This window comes from Aythya fuligula, chromosome 18 (assembly GCF_009819795.1).
Source record: "Aythya fuligula isolate bAytFul2 chromosome 18, bAytFul2.pri, whole genome shotgun sequence".
NCBI lineage: Eukaryota > Metazoa > Chordata > Aves > Anseriformes > Anatidae > Aythya > Aythya fuligula.
In genome coordinates this window covers 9,110,160-9,130,329 of record NC_045576.1, presented here as the reverse complement: position 1 = coordinate 9,130,329, position 20,170 = coordinate 9,110,160, and the positions used below count along the sequence as shown (strand labels likewise).

The 20,170-nt window shown below is 51.7% G+C and overlaps 1 protein-coding gene across 1 annotated transcript in view; it reads left to right on the top strand.

The window, feature by feature from the left end:
• The first annotated feature begins 1,726 nt into the window (after positions 1-1,726).
• The window catches only part of ACSF2 (acyl-CoA synthetase family member 2), a 38,225-nt gene continuing 19,781 nt past the window's right edge, over positions 1,727-20,170 (top strand). The window contains exons 1-10 of the mRNA XM_032200004.1: positions 1,727-1,811; positions 8,575-8,770; positions 11,999-12,127; positions 13,084-13,137; positions 14,976-15,094; positions 15,590-15,752; positions 16,193-16,288; positions 17,344-17,492; positions 18,064-18,155; positions 19,293-19,369. Coding sequence (XP_032055895.1) covers positions 1,744-1,811; positions 8,575-8,770; positions 11,999-12,127; positions 13,084-13,137; positions 14,976-15,094; positions 15,590-15,752; positions 16,193-16,288; positions 17,344-17,492; positions 18,064-18,155; positions 19,293-19,369 — 1,143 coding nt within the window. The 5' untranslated portion in view covers positions 1,727-1,743. The remainder of the gene's footprint in view (positions 1,812-8,574; positions 8,771-11,998; positions 12,128-13,083; positions 13,138-14,975; positions 15,095-15,589; positions 15,753-16,192; positions 16,289-17,343; positions 17,493-18,063; positions 18,156-19,292; positions 19,370-20,170) is intronic.

Below are 20,170 nucleotides of genomic sequence, written 5' to 3'. Positions count from 1 at the left end.
ATTAACTTCCAGGCAGATTTTTAAATTTATTAGAATTATTTATCACTCGGTGGCGTGTGGAGTGTTAACATGCCAGGCTGCCATCTCGAAGTCTCAGGCTTTGACCATCTCAGACGGACGTCCCCAGACGTGAAGGTCACGTTAACTCCCGTGCAATTCTTTAATACCTAACCGGCCTTCACTCAGTAGCCGTGATCCGAGTGGGGAAAGAAAGGTCAGCCTGAAACTCAGCATGACTTCTGTTTGTTTGTTTTTAAGGTGAGGGTTTTTTAGATCACAGTTGTGTGTTTTTTTTTTCCCCTCTGTGGTTAAACAACACCGAGCACAACGCTGATGCTCCTGCAGTACAGATACAGCTAACTGCACCGGGCTTTGCTGCAGCAGTGGAGGAGATGACTTCTGGCCATGGCTGTCAGGCGGCCTTACAGCATCTCCAGAAACTCACCTAGTGCCTGATTTGAGTGGGACTGACATGTGCAAACACCTGTGTGTGTCTAACAAGCCTTCAAACCTCCACGAGGCAGACAAATCATACCAAGGGGCACATCTGCCTGCTCTGCAAGAGAAAGGGTGGAGAAACAGCAAAAACACAAAGAGAGGGGGTCGGGGGCTGGAGGAGATTCCCACTGCTTTGCCCAGTGCCCTGTGCACAGCCGCAGCCGATTTTGCACATTTCAAAGACAAAGATTTCCCCTCCTCCAACCACAGAAAAAGCTGTCACTGCTACCACCGAGCAAACTCCTTGTGCTTTGTGAACAAGACGCACACGAGGGAAAATCCAAAGCCTGTTTCGAAAACCAACCAGCCGGGAGGGGAGATGTGGCGGCAGTCAGCGTTTCACTACCGGGCCGTGTTACGAGCATATTTTATGGCTTTGATGCCTCAGACACGCCGATTCTGGGGCCAGTACTGATTCCCTTGCTCATGAGCCCTCTCGTGCTCAGCACAGCACAGCGTGCCGTGCAGACTCTGCTTGCTGAACCCGCATCCACCTGGGCAGAGCGTGGGAGGAGGACCAGAAGCGGAACGAGTGCCGGCGATCACCCCACAGGTCAGTGGCCGAGCGAGAAACAGCCCCGCGCTGCCAGCGCCGTTTGGCTCCTGCCTGCGAGGCCATCGAGGCTTCAAACACATCCCCAGCCCTTCCACCAAAACGAGCTGGGCTTTGCCACTGTGCCACGCCGTGCCCAAAAAGCCTGTCAGTGCTGTCCCACGGGGGACAACGCGTGTGCCCCAAAAGTGTCAGCGCTGCTGTGGGGTCCCCCATAGCCCGCCCAGCTCCGGAGCACCAGGGAGCGGGGCTGCAGCGTGGGGTGGTGGTGGAGGCCAGGGGGGCGATGGGCAGGGGCTGGGGGGTCCCAGCACCCACGCCCCCCACCCTGGGCCACGCAGCCTTCCCCTTGGGGCTCCCCCATCCTTCCTTTATCTGCTCCCCCTGCTGGCACCGCCGGGGGGGGGCGGCGAGCCGGAGGGAGCGCTGAGGGTCCCCGCATCCTATCCCATCCCACCCCATCCCACCCTACTCCCAGGAAAGCACCCGGGGGGGTGCCGAGGGTGGCCCCTTCCCTAACCCAGCCCCTTCCGCAGCCCCCCGGGGCCAGGCTCGGCCGGGACCGAGGCGGTTCCCGGTGCGCACCGCCCCCGCCCGACCCAGCCCGGCCCGGCCCGGCCCCCCCCCCAGCCCCGGCCGCCGCCTCCGCCGCTGCCACCGCCCGGCTCCCGGCTGCCGCTGCCCCCGGCCTCATGGGCATGGCCACCGCCGCCCGGCTCGCAGCGCTGCCCCGCCGGGCGCTGCTCCTCCTGCGGGGCCGGTAGGGACGGGGGAGCTCTGGGGGGGCTGCGGGATGGGGGTGGGGTTGGGGCTGGAAGGGACCTCAAGGGGCTGGAAGGGACCTCAAGGGGCTGGAAGGAGCTATAGGGGACCTTAAGGGGCTGTAAGGGACCTCAAGGGACCCTAAGGGGTTGTAAGGAGCTATAAGGGACCTTAAGGGGCTGTAAGGGACTTTAAGGGACCTCAAGGAGCTATAAGGGACCTTAGGGGGCTGTAAGGAGCTATAAGGGACCTTAAGGGGCTGTAAGGGACTTTAAGGGACCTCAAGGAGCTATAAGGGACCTTAGGGGGCTGTAAGGAGCTATAAGGGACCTTAGGGGGCTGTAAGGAGCTATAAGGGACCTTAAGGGGCTGTAAGGGACTTTAAGGGACCTTAAGGAGCTATAATGGACCTTAAGGGCTGTAAGGGGCTTTAATGGGCTGTAAGGGACTTTAAGGAGCAGTGGTGCAAGGTGGGGGTAGAGGGGACAGGGAATTTGGGGGTGGTCGCAGTGCAGAGAGGTCAGGTTCAGCTCGGAGTGCTGGGGCTTTCCTCTAAGCGTGTGTCACTGTCTCCTGGCTTCCCTATAACCCCCCCCCCCCAAAGCGGCAGGAGACAGGGGCCCTGTCCTGGGGGGGGGACACAAGGGGCAGGGATGAGGCCAGCACAGTGTGCAGAGGGATGGGAGCGTGTGCCTGGGGCTGGGCAGCTGGGCAGCAGCTCCCTTTGTGCTGCAGCAGCAGGAGATGGACCCAGTGGCTTCTCCTCTTCCCCCAGCACCCTGCCGTGAGGGCAGCATCCCTGCTGGCACCGGGCCCTGCAGAGCGTGGGCAGGGTGCTGAGGGGCAACGTGGTGCCAGCTGGTCCTTGGCACCGAGGAGCTCTGGAGCCTGGCCAGTGATTGCTGTTGTTCATCGCTGCCTCTCAGAGCGAGTTCTTGGGAGAAAACAGCAAAAGGGAAAGAACTGATCTGGAAAGGGGCTTGGGAATATCAGCTGAAATTCAGGGAGTCGTCCTCCCGAGGAGGCATGGCTTGCAGCGAGTGACTCCACAAGGGGCAGCTCTTGCTCTTCACACAGAGGTCCAGGTGTTTCCTTTCAGCTGGGTTCAGAGAGGGAGTGAGGTGGTGCCGGGGCCAGGGCTGCCACCACAAAACCCCTTCCCGAGAAACGGGGTCAGAAGTGAAGCAAGGCAAAGTTTGTTGTGGTTTGGGCTCCAGACTAGAATTTCAAGTGGGACTGAGGGGCAGGAGCCCAAAGCAGTGGGATGCAACGCAGATTTAAAGGAGTAAACTCCTCCTAGGAACAGAAATATTTTTAAAATTCTGCTGTTAGTATCGGGCAGTGCTTGGCCTTCTGGCAGGAAGAGGGTGGAAGGGAAAGAGGCGCAGTGGAGAAAGTATTCTGCTGTCTGATGGAACTGAAATCTGAGGACTCCGTTAAAGCTTTGGAGACTGTCATTCCTCAAGCTAAAACAAACAAAATAACCAGTAATCAAACCCCATTAACCCTCAGTCAAAAGAGTTGCTTTAAAGAGCAAGGAAGAGGCAAGGCATTGCAGGGCAGAGGTAGCTTTCACCACCCTTTTATTGCAGTCGCGTTACGTAAAAGACCCCAAAGTTGTTTCAGGGTGTTAGAAATGGCTCAATCTTCAAAATAGGATTAAATAAAAAAATAGGATTTATTAAAAGAATAGAGGTAAGCAAACAGCGCTGGGTGCACCGGGTTCAATCTGAAGCCACGGGAGGGCAGAGCCTTTTATATAGGTGCAGGGGGAATGCCACAGCTCAGGTCAGCGTCCCTCCCGGTTGCAAAGCTGGAGCTTTTGGTGTACTCCCTGTAGTGGGACAAATGGTTACAGCGATGCCTCTGCCCCGTGCTGCTCTTCTGATAATTTCTATAGAGACAGGAAGAGTTAAAGGTGAAAAATGAAACTGCTTATCTTCTGTCAACAGCGATAAAATGTTAGCCAGGAGTGCTTTATTAAGTTTGATGGCTTCTGCTGCTCACGGCCAGGCAGGAGTGCCAGGATCCAGCTGCCAGGATCCAGCTGCCCGCCTTCCTTCCACGCACGCCAAGGAGGGAAGCTGCTTTTCCCCAGGTCTCCGTCCAGTTACGCTGCTGAACTCTGAAGTTCCTAGAGTGAGGGGCAGCCTGGTGATGAGCTTGGCTTGTTTGCAGCGCGGCAGGCTGCTTGCTGCTGGAATGTGCTGCTGAAACAGGGCACGCGCTCCCCAGGAGTAGCGTTCATCAGCGTGCTGAAACCCAGGAGCACGTGGAGTTTATTTGCTCTCCTCCAGCTGAGGCAGGGAGCTGAGAGCTGCCGTAGGATCGGAGCGAGGCCCAGCAGGCTTCTTTTATCTCCAGCAGTGCCAGCTGTTTCCTAGGGGAAGGTGGAGGGGGAATTATTTGTCTTCTGTAACAAAGAGGAACAAAACAAATATTTCTAAATCCTTTGGAGCCCTCTACGTAGAGGCCTCTCGAAGCACTCTCCCAGTTCAACACTCGCTGTTGGTTCTGGCACCTTTTTCAGCACGGTGCTGCTGGTAGTTGAGGGATCACGTGCCTGCCTTGTTCCTTCCATGCAGTGCCTCCAGAGCCCTGCTTTGCTTTGTCCCACACCTCTCTTTGACCCACACCACGGCCAAGAAATGCGTGCTATGGAAACGCTGAAGCTCTTGCAACATCAGCCTGGAATTCAGGGAACTCTGACAAGTGACAGCTGTGAATTTTGCTTCTTTAATGTTTCTGCAGAGGCTGTGCGAGGAGGCACTTTGAGAAGAGGTAGTGGCTCCGGGCTATGAGCACGAGGCACCTTAGACCCTAATTTTAAAGCTGCAAGTGAGGGTGTGAACGGCTGGGACCTGTGAGAATGAGCTGCGTGTGTTCTCGCACCGAGGCTAACCGTTGGCTTTTCGCAGAAGGATTTTGAAGTGCAGGGCTTTATAAAGAAATCTTTCCCCGGTCTTGGACATTCTTTCGTCCCCGCGTTTGGGGGCAGGGAGGGAGCTGTGAGGACTGGAGGAGGAGCTGTGTTTGGCTCTGGCTTTGCGTGTCGTGAGTGAGGATCGGGCCCTTCAACTTTTCTGCACTTCGTAGGGACTGCAGGAGGGACTCCAGCGTTTGCACAGAGAAAACAAACCATCACATATGGAGGGAGGGTGGAATTCTGCTTGCTGGGAGGTCAGTGAAACCCTCTGGCTCTTCAGGCCTGGAAAAAAAAAGGAGAGTGAGAGCAGGAGGCCTGGCCTGGTCTGTGCTTTGTCAGGTCCTGGCGGTGTGGGCTGTGCAAGGAGCTTGGGAGAGCAAGAGGCCGGTGGCAGAAGGCATGAAGCTGCTTCAGCTCCGGACCCTGTGCATTTAGACTGGATTTCTCACAATTTTCCTTTCTATCTTCAGTCTATTTTTTTTTTTTTTTGGTCAGTCACGTGCTAGGGAAAGATGGCAGAGCAACTTTCTGTTTTGTTTTTTCCCCCTGCTAATTAGTAACGCTTCCCCTGCTCTGCGTCCCAAGAGGAACCGAGCGGCTGATGAAATGCTTCTGTTTGCCCAGCAAAGCCCCGAGCCCTCAGCCCACTCAGCTCGAGGTGAGCTCCGGGAGGGCACTTGGTGAAAGGGCTCGTGCGCAGCCAGGTCAGCGTTTGCTCTCTGCCCCCAGCCTCCTCTGCCCTTTCCAGGCTGCCTGCGGGAGCTGAGCACAGGAGGGAGCCGCTTCTTTGTGCTGCAGCTGGAGCTGTGCTCAGGGACAGGTTCTGCTTCCACTGCAGCTGGAGGCGACCTGGCTTCGGAGAGGTGAGGACGTAGTGCCCCCAAGTTAATGTCGTTGCAAACAGTTCGTGGTTTCCTCCTCCAACGTGCCAGAAACTGCAGCGGCTCCTCTAAAAGCTCTCTCCAGCAGCACAAGGGCTTACCTGGTCACCGACAGCAAGTGACAATGGCTGCGGTGGTTTTTATTGCTTTGTTAGGAACGTTCCTCCTTCCCTTGGGTTAGGGAGAGATTTCTCAACCTTTATAAAAGGCTTTTGTTCTTCAGAGCTCTCTTTCATCTCCTGGTTTTTATACCTGCCTTGCCCAGGAGCTTTCAAACAAGAAATGATAATTCTCTGTGATGTTTGCTTGGTTGTGGCCTCCCTTCTCCTTCTCTGGTGACCCTTGTACAGCCTTAGTGTAAATTGCCCTACAAGACTGCTAGAAACGACTGCCTGAGTGGGGTGAGCGGGAGCTGCAGAGCTCTCCATCCCCGGAAAGGAACGGGGAAGGAGGCTCAGTCACCGCTGAGCTCTCAGAGCAGAACTCCCCGCCTGGAGGCTAAAAGCTTGTTCTGTGCTCACCCCTTAGAGGAAGCAGCTACATGCTGCTGCTTGCATCTCATGGGCAGGAAGGCAAATCTCCTGCAGTGAATAGCACTGAGTCTTTGCAGAAGGTTGGCACCATTGTACCCAGCTGTTATGTTATTTCAGGCTGCTCTGGTTTTTTCCTCTCACAGATCTGCCCCCAGCTTTAAACACAGGACCTTGCCTCAGCACCGTGTGCCCCAAACGTGTTCCTTAACCCTGTCCTTCCCGGTCACCTGCATCGGGAACGGGGAAGCTGAGAACCTGGAGGAAAGCAGGGAAGAAGTGAGGACGGAGGCAAGAGAGCCCGGGGAGGCCTGCAGGGGGCTGGGAGGCTGCTTGGGTGGAGGAAGGCTCAGGGCAGGAGCAAGTGGTGAGAAAGCAGGGAGAGGAGTGGCAGCACCTGCATCTCTGCGAGCTGTGGTTCCAGGGGAGGCTGCGGCTTTTCCACTGAGCGAGGCAGCTGGTGGGCAGACCTCAGGGAAAGCCAAAATGATTTGAAAACACTTTTCCTGCTGCCCTGCCCACATCTCTCCAGTTTGGCCTCAAATACAGTTCCTCTGCGCCCCTCTCAGGTATTTTGTCCTGCCATTTCTGCCGAGGTTCTCCGCTGGAACACCTCCCCTGTTGTCCTCCCAGTGTTTGTGGTGGGTGTAGGCTCCTCTACCCCGCACGCCTGCTTTATTATCTTTGCAGCTCCCTCCCCTCATCCATCTGCTAGCTCCTCGTTTTATTGATGCTGTCCTCAGGACCATAAACTCTCTCCAGTGCACTTCACAGAGACAGTGAAGTGCTCGCAGCCCGCTTAGCGCTGCATACACAGCCCCTGACTTCGCCAGCTCCTCTCGGGTACAGCTCAACTTCTTTGAACTCCTCTAAGCGGTTTTTATTCTGTGAGATGAGAATTTCCTGTTCTCTGCAGGCCTTCTAGGGGAAGGTTCAGATGACGTCTCTCTGACTTTGATTTTAAGTTTCACTTTCTCAGTCTCTTTCCAGCTGAGGGAAGCCAGTCCGGGGAATTTGCCTACACACAGGTTTTCCTGCACACCTTCCACGTTATTTGCACCTTTTCGTATTGTAGCAAGATCAAAGCCATGTACAATCTCTCAGGAAACTGCCAAATCAAGAACCCATCCAGATATTTAGAGATGCCAGAAGCAGTTTTCTTTGTTGCCCGAAGGGAGGCAAAGGAAGAAATGCAAAACCCTGCGCTCGAGGGGAATAACCTCAGGCACCAGGACGTGCTGGAGGCCACCCAGCTGGAAAGCAGCTCGGTAGAAAAGGCCCTGAGGGTCCTGGTGGACACCAAGTTGAACACGAGCCAGAAATGTGCACTTGCTGCGAGGAAGGCTAAGGATATCCTGCACTGCCTGAGGCAGAGCATTGCCAGGAGCCTGAGGGAGGGGATCCTTCGCTGCCCAGCACTGCTGAGGCCGCACTTGGAGTGCTGGGTCCAGTTCTGGGCTCCTCGGGCCGGGGGAAGATGGAGAGAGCCCAAGGAGGGGCTGGGAGTGGAGCTTCGCTCTTAGGAGGCTGCAAGTACCTGAAGGGAGGCTGCAGAGAGGACGGAGCCAGGCTTATTTCTGTGGTGCCCAGCCCCAGGAGAAGAGGCAGCGGGCACAAAGTGACACACAGGAGGGTCCTCTGGACGTCAGGAAGCCTCCCTTTACCGTGTGGGTGACCGTGCACTGGCACAAGTTGCCCGGGGAGGTTGTGGAGTCTCCATCCTCAGACACATTCAAAAACTGCCTGGATGTCGTCCTGGGCAGCTAGTTTTTGGTGGTCCTGCAGGGGCAGGAGGCTGGAGCAGGTGACATCCACAGGTCCGTGCCAGCCTCAGCTCCTCTGTGATCCTGTGATTCTCTAACAGCCGACTGCTGAAATGCTGTTGGAGCTGATGCAAAGCAAGAGCTGTCTGCTTACCTCAGTGGGATGCGCTGTTTGCACCTCCTGAGAGTGAGCCCTTGAGCTCTGGGGAGGAGAAAAACACAAACAAACACCTTCCACCTTTGTCTGGTGATTCGGTTTGGTATTTTATGGTCCTTCACCTGGGTGGAGCTCAAGGCAGAGAAACTGAGGCTGGAACAGCGCAAGGAAAGGCTGTAAAAGATGACCCAGGGATGAGCTGCCAAGACTTTTAACCCTCATGCAGAAACTCCAGGTACTGCAGGCAGACTGATAGGCCTTGCAGGCAGGGAGGATTGCATTGATGGGTTATATTAAAAAAAATAAATACACTCTTTTGTAACCAGAGCCCGGCTCTGAACCTTGTGGCTTAGGAACCGTTTGGGTTTTAGATTACAGCGTTACCACGGCGGTGAGGTAAACTGGGATTATCACCCCAGCCAGGGGGCAGGGAGAGCTCTGGGGGTGTGCGACAGCAGAGGAAACCCTGCTGGCATCTATTTCATACCTTCTTTTCCTTCACAGTGCCCTGCACACAAGGAGACCTGCTGCGTCCCAGCGGGCGACCAACAGCTATGTCCAGGGGGCCGTGGACATCCCGCTTCTAAACAAAACCGTGGGTCAGTGCCTGGACCAGACGGCTGAGCGCTTTCCTGACCGTGAGGCCTTCGTCTTCGTCCGAGATGGGGTTCGGAAAACGTTTGCTCAGTTCAAAGAGGAGGTGAGCGTCTGCTTCGCCTGTCAGGGAGCCCAAACAGCCAGATTCTGGCAGCAACAGCTACGGTGGAGGCATCAGAGCTGGCTTCAGCCCTTAGCTCAGCAGGGAGGTTTGTCCAGTGTGCATCTCTGGCCTGGCCCCGAGCCCGCAGTAACAGCATGGCCTGGGTGAGCGCATGAGGGGTGTGTGCTGCCTTTGTCCTCCTTGTGAGTCATGCCCCGTGAAGTGCTTACTTCACATCTCAAAAGGAACATTTGTATGTAACAGATAGTGGCTGTAATTGGAGTGGGCTGAGTCATGACGTTTCTGTCACCCGAGCAGACTCCAGCTCTTGTGTCACTGCGCTGACTTGCAGAGCTCCTGAGCGTGTCGGGATTTCTGCTCCTAGCACGAATGCAGCTGTCAGCAAAGCCAAGGGCTTTGGGCTCCCCGTGCTGCCCTGCCAGTGAGGAGCACGGGGGTGCCCCAGGAGCCAGGAGGGGACACAGGCGGGCCAGCTGAGCCGGGCTGCTCAGAGGGATGTTCCCCACCACAAAGCCTCAGGGCTCAGCCCTGAAACTGGGGGGGCTGCTGTCGCTTGGGGACAGGCTGGGGGTCTTTCAGAGGGTGCTGAGCAAAGTCATTGTGCATCACTTGTTTTTAATTCTTTTTTCTTTTTTTCTCTTTTATTAAACTGCCCCTCCACCCACGAGTTCCTGCCCTTGTACCCCTTTCCGATTCTCTCCCCCATCCCACTGGGAGAGCAGTGAGCAAACGGCCTCGTGGTGCTGAGCTCCCTGCTGGGTTAAACCCCAACAGCCCCTGTGGCACCGAGCGTGGGGTGCGAAGGGTTGGGGTAACGGCAGGTCTGAGCGGAGTGTGTTAGAGAGAACAAATTTGTTTATAATTTGCTGTAATTGTATTTGTTTAATGCTTGCTGGCCACCAGGGTGATTTATTTGCTCTCAAAGTTTGCTGTCAGAGTTGTGTTATGTAACCCCTTCCTTGCTGGGCGTGCTTCCTGTTTCGCTGTTTGTCATTGCTTTAAGGTGGCTTCTGGTTTTATCACTTTGCTGGGCTGTGTCACATTGGCTTACGAGACAATAAAAGTACCGGTTGTGAGCCTAATCTGGTATTTGCACTCAGCATTTCCATCATCTTTTTGCTTTGGGAACTGTTTCTTGGAAACTAGTAACGATTACACATTTTCCCTTTCTCCTCGGAGAGCCAGTCAGTGGAGGAGATGAGGGAGGACGCTCTCCCCTTTCTCTCCCCCTCCTCTTGAGATTTTGGGGTATCCCTGGGCTGTGCAAATCAGCCTGGTCCTATTGCTCTGCCTCCTGATTGTGGGTTAAGAATACCCTTAAGAATATCCTGCCCTGAGGCAGGACAGTTCTGGGTGACAGGGTGTGTGGGATTTAGCACAGTTGTCATTGTCACCTCCAAGGGTTACGGACTTCCCGTGAACAAGTGTGGAAACCTACAAATAAAAAATTGACAGAATCTTTACCAAAGGTGTGCCCTGCCCCTGGCAATGCCAGAGATGTACAGCTTGCCCCACTGTGCTGGGGTCTGCTGTGCACCTAGCAAATGTTGGTCAGCACCATCGAGCGCCCTCAGGGGAAGAGAATGCCTCGAGATCGGATCCAGCCCCTGCACCAGGTGCTGTGGCAGAAGCAGAGAGCCAACTCAGGCCAAAAACAGTGGAAGCAGAAGTCAGCTGGTTGGTAAGGAAAGAAACTTATCCTAGGGTGAGCTGCGAGATCTGTGAAGAGATTTCAGCCGTTGTCCAGGTGAGCACGTTGTCACCTGGCTGCTGCGATGCTGGGATAACGGGGCCGGTAGCGTGGAGTTAAAGGGCTGGGAAGCCAGGCAGAGGGATCCCTCTCTAGGGAAGGAGGCACTGACAGGGCAACTGGAAAAGGGGCAAAGCCCTCACGCTCTGCAGGTGACTCCTGCAGGAAAGGCATCCCTCAGGGCACGTGGACACCATGGAGAGGGGCACCCAGCACCTGAGGGAACTCCATGCTGGAGGTGCTTTCCAGTGACCTGGGCAATGCCCAGAGGCTCAGATGAAATCAAGTGCGTGTGATCCACGTGGCAGAACGTTGTGTGGAGCTCACCGTTGCCGTGCACCAGCTCGCTGGCAGTAATGACCTGGGAAGATGGAGAGGAACCAACGGCGGCTGCGCTGGCTGGCCAACACCAGCAGTACAAAGGAAGTCTTTTTCCTCTATTTCCCTGCATGTTGGCTCTGGAGAACCTGATCCAGCAGCTTGAAGAGAGGCAGAATGTGTCTTTTCACCCACCCATGTGGACCAGTAGCTCAGCTACTAGTAGTAAGTGTTCCTCTGCTCAAGAGAGAGCATGTAGTGCACAACACCACGTGCCACCCTGTGGGTTTACCCGTGTGACCGCGGGGAGGATGTTTGCAGAAGTGAAGGCTGTCAGCTGCCTTTGGATACTGCTGAGCAAGTAAAGTGCCCAGTGCTCTGTGTCTGTCCTGGAACGGGCTCCCCAGGGCCGTGATCACAGCAGCGAGCCTGCCAGAATTCAAGAAGCTTTGGGCAATGCTCTCAGAAATACGGCTTGCTTTTAGGGTGGTCTCGTGTGGAGCCAGGAGGTGGGCTCAGTGATCCTCGTGGGTCCCTTCCAGCTCAGGATATTCTGTGATTCCGTGACACTGACTTGTGGATGATGGCAAGTGCCCTGGGGGAGTGCTTACGGCAGTGGAAGCAGAGCAAAAGCAGCACAGAAGCAAACCTCTGGGCTGGCACAGCGGGGGAAAATGGTGCTGTCTGCCATGCCAGAGAGGCTTTAACCTCTTGGCTTGCTTCACATCCGTGGATAACGTGTGCAGTGGGGTCCATGGTCAGGATCACCCCTCGATCACAAGCCCATCTGTATGTTGTCTCTTCCCTGATGGCCTGAGGTGCCATGGGCCCACCGAGTTATTTATAACTCACCCTTATGTTGCCTGAGCCATTTCAATTCTAGCACCCTGATCCACCTCCTGGCAGTTTTGATGTTTTTCAGCAGCATGACAGGTAGGTGAGCGTCCACACGAGGTACTTTTACAACCAGAATACGATCTTGCTGCAGCAGTAAGCTGACAGACTGCACAGCAGAGGCACGCTCTGTCTGATTTCAGTTGCAAAAGTGATGCTTCTTCCCCAGAAAGTAGTGCCTGGAAATGAATATCCCCTGATGCATGCTGTTTGAGATCCTCAGGCACTTGTCTTGTATTTTACAGGTGGACCAAGCAGCAGCTGGACTTCTGGCTCTTGGCCTGAAGAAGGGAGACCGGCTAGGAATGTGGGGTCCCAATAAATACGAGTGGGTTCTCATGCAGTTTGCAACTGCCCAGGCAGGAATCATCCTGGTAAGTTTTACTGAGTCTGAGTTTCTGGGTTTTTAGTGGTGTATTGAGAAAGGAAACGGAGACAAAAAAGCAATAGGTTATGCTGGAGGGAAAAGTTTGCTGTCTGACACATTTTCTGTGTTCATACCCAGCACGTTAGCTCTTAACTGAAACCAGTATTTAAACAAGATCTCTGCAGCCCTCAACACGTCCTCTGCTATGCAGGAAAGCAGACTGCAGAGCTGAGAGGAAGGAGCAGAAGGAAGTGAACTGCTGGCAAATGGCTTGCAGTAAACAATTATAGATGGAAACATGCTTGCCTTTAGGACCATTTTTAGGTGACATGCTGTTGTCCTAAACAGCTGTCGGTTATTTATGTCCCTCCTAAATAGGACCAGTATTGCTTCATGGTACAAACGCTCACTTAAAAATTGAGCCCAACCTCCACACCCCAAATTTTCATTTGATTGTACGACCTGGTACATTAACCAGAGCATGTCTTATTTATACACTGCTCTGTGGCAAAGATTGTACCACATCTGGTGTGTTTACTTCAACATTGTTCCTCTCAGTGTCTGCAAAGCTGCTATTTTGCTGGCTGTCCATTAAGAAATTTGAATTGTCCTTGAGTTTTGAACATCTTTAGTTTAGCGTACTGAATGTCTGCCTGGCAGAAAGGAGGCCCGTGTCTGTTCCTAAACTGTTGTGGCTCACGTGTGGTTTATGTGACCTCACATAAATCTTTTCTCTGTATTTTTTTTTTCTTCACTTGCCTGCCATGCAAACACAGGATTCAGCTTGCTTTCCTAATGAACGTGAGATCCTTGTGGTGGTGAGCTCTTAATTCTGCATCTCAGACAGGAGAGGCTTTGACTGTGACTTGTCCCTGGGAGAACTTTCCTAGTGGAGTATGCGTTAGGGAAGAGGGTTTTCAAGGTGGGGATAACTGAGTAACCTTCTTCTTTCTACCTCTTCAGGTGTCTGTGAATCCCGCCTATCAGGCCCGTGAGCTGGAGTTTGTCATCAGGAAGGTTTGTGTGGCACTTGCTGTTATTGCTACTTGATTTCTTACAAGAAATCATGAAAGCAGCTGTCTGTTAAAGGGGGTAGTAGGGGCACGGTACGGAGGTAAACTTCTAGTTAAGCACTTCAGTACATCAGGAAGAGGTAGGAAGAGCTGCGCAGAGAACAGGGCTGGTGCTGACCGTGCAAAGGGAACACCACCACAGTGACCATGGGGATGACACTGCAGCGTAGTGGTCCCAGCTGTTGCTGTTCTCTGGCTGCCACTTGATCCCTTTGATAAAAAACTTCTGCATTCTTCTTAAGTTTACCTTTCCTGGCTCTGTTTATGACTTTCATCCTGTGCATCTCTCCTGAAGTGTCTGTGTTTTATTTGTTTTCCAGTAGGACTTAGCTTTTGTTTTCCTTTCTGGCTATTTGTGTCAGATTCTGCTCTGATTTCCTCCTCTAGTGTAAACCTGAAGTGTTGAAGGGGTGAGAGCAGAATGTGCTTCAGCTCCGTTGGGAATTACTCCTGTCTCACCCTTGCAGATTTTCTAGTTTTCCTAGCTTTCCTCTGTACCGTTGGCACTGGAATCTCTGATTTTCTTCACCACTGCTAATTATTTGATCGTATTTGTTTCTTTGCACAATGAAAACCCGAAGGAGTTTTCAGCTTTGCCTGTTGGATCATGTCAGCTTGTGCAGTCCCTTTCTTGCTACATCAGGTTCCCACCCTCCAGTATATAGAGTAACAAACACCGAATAATAGCCGTTCTCCCTGATTGCTGCTGTTGTTTCCGGGACTTTGTGAAGTGAACTGTTGACAGCTTTCATATGACAGGTCCTTTGAAAAAGGGTCTGCTGCCTTTTAGTTGACATCGAGTAGGAGGTGCCTGACTAAAGGCCCTTTTCTCATATAGCATCTGCCTTGCTCTCTCCCCTCACACAGCATCTGTTTTTCAAAGCCGGTTACATCAGAATAGTAGATTGAAGTGACTAGTAGTGAAAAGTTACAAAGCCCCAAAACATCCCAGAAAAGACACAGTCCCCTGGGTTCCAGGCAGACTGTTCCATAAATTGAGCAAATGTTTGTCTTCCTTTCTGACACACCCCAGGGGGTACTTAAGAATAACTTGCTGGCATAGCATTGGTCGCTTTACTTCATGGACCCTGGGAAAATAACGAAAACAGCCAAGTACGTAATTTACGTAAATAGTTTATTTGACAAGAGTAGATTTTTGGAAGGTGAAAACAGTTTGCAGATCTGGGTCAAATTCAGCAAATCACATCTGCTGAAAAATAAATTCTTGGAGTAATTAAAGGGCTTTGTTTCAGGATCATGTACATGTAAAGGTTGAATGAAAAATGTTTTAATTTTCAAAACAGCTGACATGTTTTTATTTTGGGGCTGGGTTTTTTGTTAGTGTTGGGACTCCAAATCTGAAAAATCAGTCATCTGCCTTGTGCAGTGCAATGAACAGCACCGATCTTCTGTGAGCGGGGTAACCTCGGGCTGCAGCTCTGCTTCTTGGCCAACAGAAAATGAACACGCAGCTGAGAGAGGGTGGCTGCTGTACCTTCACCGTGCAAAGACCTGTTACGTGTTCTTCAATGAATCTTTAACTTTCCGTACCACAGCTCTTTCTGGGAAAGTGTGAAAAAGCTCCAGGTTTAGTCCGGGGAGTCAGCTCACGTGCTTCGAGAAAGCAGCCATGGAGAAAATCCCCCTGAAGTGTTAATGGCCAACTCCTGCCACGTGGGGTCACAGGGCTGTGCACATTCTTGCATCAGTGGTGACTGCTCTTTACCATGTCCTGACATCAACCCAGGATGACTTCTTATGAGTGTCTGTCTCCCTTCACAGGTTGGCTGTAAGGCACTGGTGTTTCCTACTCAATTTAAATCACAGAAATACTATGATATTCTAAAGCAGTCATGTCCTGAGCTAGAAAATTCCAGTCCAGGGGGAATAAAGAGTAAAAGGTGAGTTAGGTACATCTGGTATTTTTTCAATGACCTCACAGCTGTGTCCTGCCTCGTGTTCTCTCATTTACACATCACAAGCTCTAGAGAAGGAAAGAGCTGTGCAGAGAGCTCTCTTTTTAGCATTTTAGGTACCGATGCGGGAAGCTTGCAACAACTTTGTTGACCTTGACATCGCTATTCTTTCCCTGTTTGGGCTTTGGCTGTCATTGCCAGCAATTAAAGTGGCTCTTGGTGGCTCACTTGAACATCCTGCACACGATTCCTCCCTTCTAAACTAGATTTCAGATTTAGAAATGGGTTTAAGACTCCTCGAATACACGTATCCTTTGTGAACTGCTCTAATGTACTTCTCTTTCTTGTGGTCTGATAGTTTGGTCTCATCTGAAGAGAACAGGTTAGGCTGTCCTGGAAGTTTGCCCCGACTAGCATGTGGCTATCCAGACAGTTTTCTTCTCTCTCTGTTCTTGTTGATGGTGTGTGTCTTTCTGCCAGGCTGCCTGACTTATCTGTCGTCATTATGGTGGACTCCAAGCTGCCCGGCACCTTCCACATGAACGAGGTGATGCAGGCTGGGGACAGCAGCCACATGAAGCAGTTAAGAGCCTTACAGCAGACCCTGTCCTGCAACGAGCCCATCAACATTCAGTTCACTTCAGTAAGTGCTTCTGGCTGCTCCACGGCTTGTGCTTGGGTTCCTAAGTGGGGAGACAGAGAGAACTGTGTGAGGTGCTGAGCATCACGCTGCCTTCTGCACTCTTAGACCAAGCCCTGGTTCTGTCTTTTTCCAGCCTTCTGCTGTAGGATGGAGAGTGTGTTCCAGACTTGTTCCCATTCTACTTCTATTCTTCCTGCTCAGCCTTTTGGCACGAGGTGTTGTGTGAATTTGTCCAGCTGTAGTTGGGCCACTTTTCTCTTGCTGATTCGGGACTGAGATGCTGGTAAAGAAAAAAAAGTCTCTCTGGTCAGAATGAAGAATGAAGTGAAAGATCACCCCAGAATCGCCTGGGGAAAATGCCTGGGAAATTGCCCCAAAGAACGCTCGTACCTCATCCTCTAAAAAGGTGACTTCATTGCAGAATGTTCTCTGTCTTTCAGGGGACAACAGGAAGCCCCAAAGGAGCCACCCTCTCTCATAGGAACATTGTGAATAATGGCAACATGATTGGCGAAAGACTGGGGATCACAGAGCAGGTGGGTCTCGTTGGGAACGCAGGGGTAGGATGGTCTCTGTGTGGAGAGAGTTGGTGCTTGCTCAGCCACAGGGCAGGATGCCACAGCTGGTACTGAGGGCTACTGAGTGACTAATGAGGTGCTGGGCAAGTTTGGAAAGTGTAAACTCTCAGAAGGCTGAGTTTGTTCTAACAAACAGTTCATGCTTTTCAGGTCACCTTCCTTACAGCCAGCAGATGGAAGGACCCTTCTGTGTTCTTCCCACATAACGCTTTTATTTTCAGTGGAGTTGCACTGAAGTTGCGTTTTAGTTTCATGTGAAGTTTTTTGGAGAGAAAAAAAAAGGCATTTTTGTAGGGGAAAAATAGTGAAGTGGATTGCTTCTCATTTTGGTGAATACTCATTTCAAACAACTACAAGACTCTAGATGCCAGCTTTGAATTCTATTGAATTCTATTGAATGAGGTTTTAATGTATTTTACATGGCTTCATTCATGTCATGTACACAGTCGTGGTACTCAGGATATGACCTTGTTGAAGCTTTCTATTTTTAGCTCCTCTTAAAAATCATTAAAGGCAAATATTTTCTTTTGAAGTTCTGAAGTAGTTATTTCTCACACAACAGCTATAATTTAAAAAAAAAAAATAGATGGGTTGTTTCAGTTGGTATTGAGAGCTTTTGGTGTTTTAAAAAACACAATAAAATTAAAACCGTGTGCCATATCCTGCATATTTCATAGCACTACCACTGTCTATTTTGGCATACTGTAGAGTAACATGTAAGCAGTACCTGACCAAAAAGTCCAGCAGTCCAGCAAAGAAATGACATTGCAGAATTCCAGAATGAAATTTTGATGTGAAAAAAATTCCTAAACTAATTCTAATTCAAGTCAAGAAGCATCAGAGCAGCGTTTTCATCCAGTGGGAGCACAGATGAATGTCAGGTTTCCAGCAAGTTTTAGATGAACGGAGGAAATTCCTCTGTTGAGGTCTTTGAGCTGTAGCAGTGAGATGGGCTAGGCAGGGACTGGAAGATCTCATCTCCTCACTGCTGTCTTTGTTTGGCTTGATCCCAGGACTATCGTATTTGCCTCCCTGCGCCCCTCTATCATTGCCTGGCGTCGGTGGGAGGCTGCATGGTGACGGCTCTGCACGGTTCCTCCTGCATCTTCTCATCTCCGAGTTTCGAGGGGAAGGCGACACTGGAGGCAGTGTCTCGAGAGAAGTGAGAGTTTGTGTGTTCTTGCTACGGAGGAGTTCTGTGCCCCGTGGCAGTGCTTTCTTCCCCTGTCTCACCTGCCAGCCCATTGCTCACGCTTCCTTCCCACAGCAGGAGAGGTGTGTTTGCGGGTGCACATACTGGCAAAGGCTCTGCAGGAGGGCACTTCTGCAGTTGTGTTTGGGAGTTTGTCACGCTGCTTTTCTCCCAGGAATGAGAGAAAGTCAACTGTTTTCTTGGTTTGTTAGGGCTGCTGTGTTTTTACACCCAGCCACTTGCCCTTCTTCTCCAAATGTAGCTCTGCTGCTGAGGTGCTCGCGTTTCCGGGTTGTGCTTCACGTGCAGCTTGTAGAACAAAGCAGCTGTGGTTGTGTTTATGCCTATATTTGTATATTTTTATATGCACACATGTGCATGCACCCTGGTGGATGTATTTACACCCCGATGAGGCTCTTGTGTTGTGCCTGCCTCTGTGCTACTGCCTCTGAGGCCCAGAGTGTGATGGGAGCAGGGTTTGGAGCTGTTACTGCACCAGGTTCCAACACTGCAGCTTTGCCTTTTCTCTCCCTTCTCGAAGATGCTCCTTTTTACATGGCACGCCAACCATGTTTATAGACATGCTCTCCCAGCCAGACTTTGACTCCTACGACCTGTCGTCTCTCCGGGGAGGTAAGTTTGACAACTCAAACAGAAAATGGAAAAACACTGAGAAATTGGATATTATTGGTCCCCTGCTGGGAGGCTATATTTAGCTGTGTGAACAGATCACTCTCCTGGAGGACAAAGTTCTGTTGTGTGAGTCTGTTAACCTGATGCCACGTTTCCTTTCCTTGGGGTTTCCTTCAAGACCTCTGTATTTTTTAGGACTCTTCTTTCATCTTAGAGCAGTCTAGGGAAGGACCTTTCTGTTTTGTCTGCTGTGGGGTAAGCTGGGAAGCCTGATACTGCTCGACTCTCTATCACCAACCACCGCTGTGTGGCAGCAGACACTTCGTGTGCTTTAAGCTGGTGCAGTATCTAAAACGAGAGCTATTCTGTGTTTTTCTCTGACCTAAAGTTTCCTGCCTGTTTTTAAAGTCATTCGTATAAATACTGGAGCACGTGTTGTAACGTGTGCGTGAGCTTTATCTCTCATCTCATCTCAGACAGCCTCAAAAATAGCTGAGCACGACAGCTGAAACAGGGATGCCACCTGTCTTTCCGAGGCAATGGCAGCACAGGGAGGAGATGGTGCTGGAGCATAAAGAAACACCTAGAGCAGATTATCTATTCGCCCCTGTTATGTGAAGAATGATCCTTGTCTCATCTTGTTCTCCAGCAAAGCCTATATATTGCCCTGCTCTTTTGCTCTGTCATCCTAGGAGAGATTTGAACAGGTGAAAATGTGATCTGCCCTCTCCCAAAAGGGCTGGTCTGCTTAAGTCAGGAGGAAAGGTTTTTGTATTTGTGGTGGTAGATGATCTATGGGAGTGTTTGTCCTGCTAAAAATCTATGCCTCTTTCTGCTCTGAAACTTTCCTTTTCTGGAACTGCAGCTTGGACTCAGTATGTGCTATAGAGTTTATTTTCCTAATAAGTGAACTCTGCCAACCCTTAATTCATTCAGGAAAACTGGCCCTGCTGCAGCTTTTGCGTCTAGAATAACTAGGACCTGTATCCGTAAAAATAGAAAGTATTTTGACAGGAACCAGTGTATCCCAAAGGTCTTGCCAGCTTTTAAATCTAGGAGCGCGGAACCTACTGAGAGACTGCTCCTGTGAATAAACAGATGGTTTCCAAGACACTCATCTTTTCCTCTTTCTTCTAGGAGTTATTGCAGGTTCCCCCGTTCCCCCTGAGATCATGAAGATGATTTTAACGAAGATGCACATGCCAGAGACTGTGGTGAGTCATGGTTGCTGTGAGCAGAGCTGTCAGGGTCGGTTGTTGTGGTGAGACTCTGGGTTTGTGCACCTCGGGACAGCTGTGCCAGAGCTGCAGGGGTCAGGTGTGATGGGAACGGGGACACGAGGCTGGGCTGAGGAGTGAAGATGTAGAGGGACTGGAAGGGAGGAGGGGAATTCTGCCTGCAAACTGCTGGGGCGTCTGGGGAGGAAGCCTTGTAAGAAGAGACGCTTCGTTTAGTGTCATCAGCTGAGCTGCTGCTGGTGTATTTCAAAGTTTATAAACCCTCGTGTCTCCTCGTACACGCCGCAAGGATGAATGGTTTGGGGAGAGGCGGTTCTGGTTTGTATTGCTGGGGGTGGCCGCATGCGTTCGTCTTGCTGCAGAGCTGTCGGGTTTCTTTCCCCACTGGGGCTGGATGCAGCTATAAAACCTCACGCACGCCACGCGTTTGGGAGGCTGAAGGTGGGAAGGGAACGACGCAGACACGCGGCAGCAGGCACTGCCCTGCCAGGACTGCAGCACGTGTGGGAGGACGTGCTTCTGGGCCACTGCATGGCCACGCACCCACGGGCCTGTACACGAGCACCAGCGTGTCCTGCATGGGGAGGGGACAGGCCGCCAGCAAAGGGGCCCTGGCACGCGGGGTGATGGCTTTCTGAGGTGCTGGGAAATGCTGCAGCCTGCGAGCGAATGGCTGAGCCAAAAAAAAGAGCTTTTCTGTTTTGCTTTAAAGGAAACAAATTCTGCCTCAGTGCCACACCACTTGCCAGCGCTGAGGAAGGATTCTGTTGTGGTGGC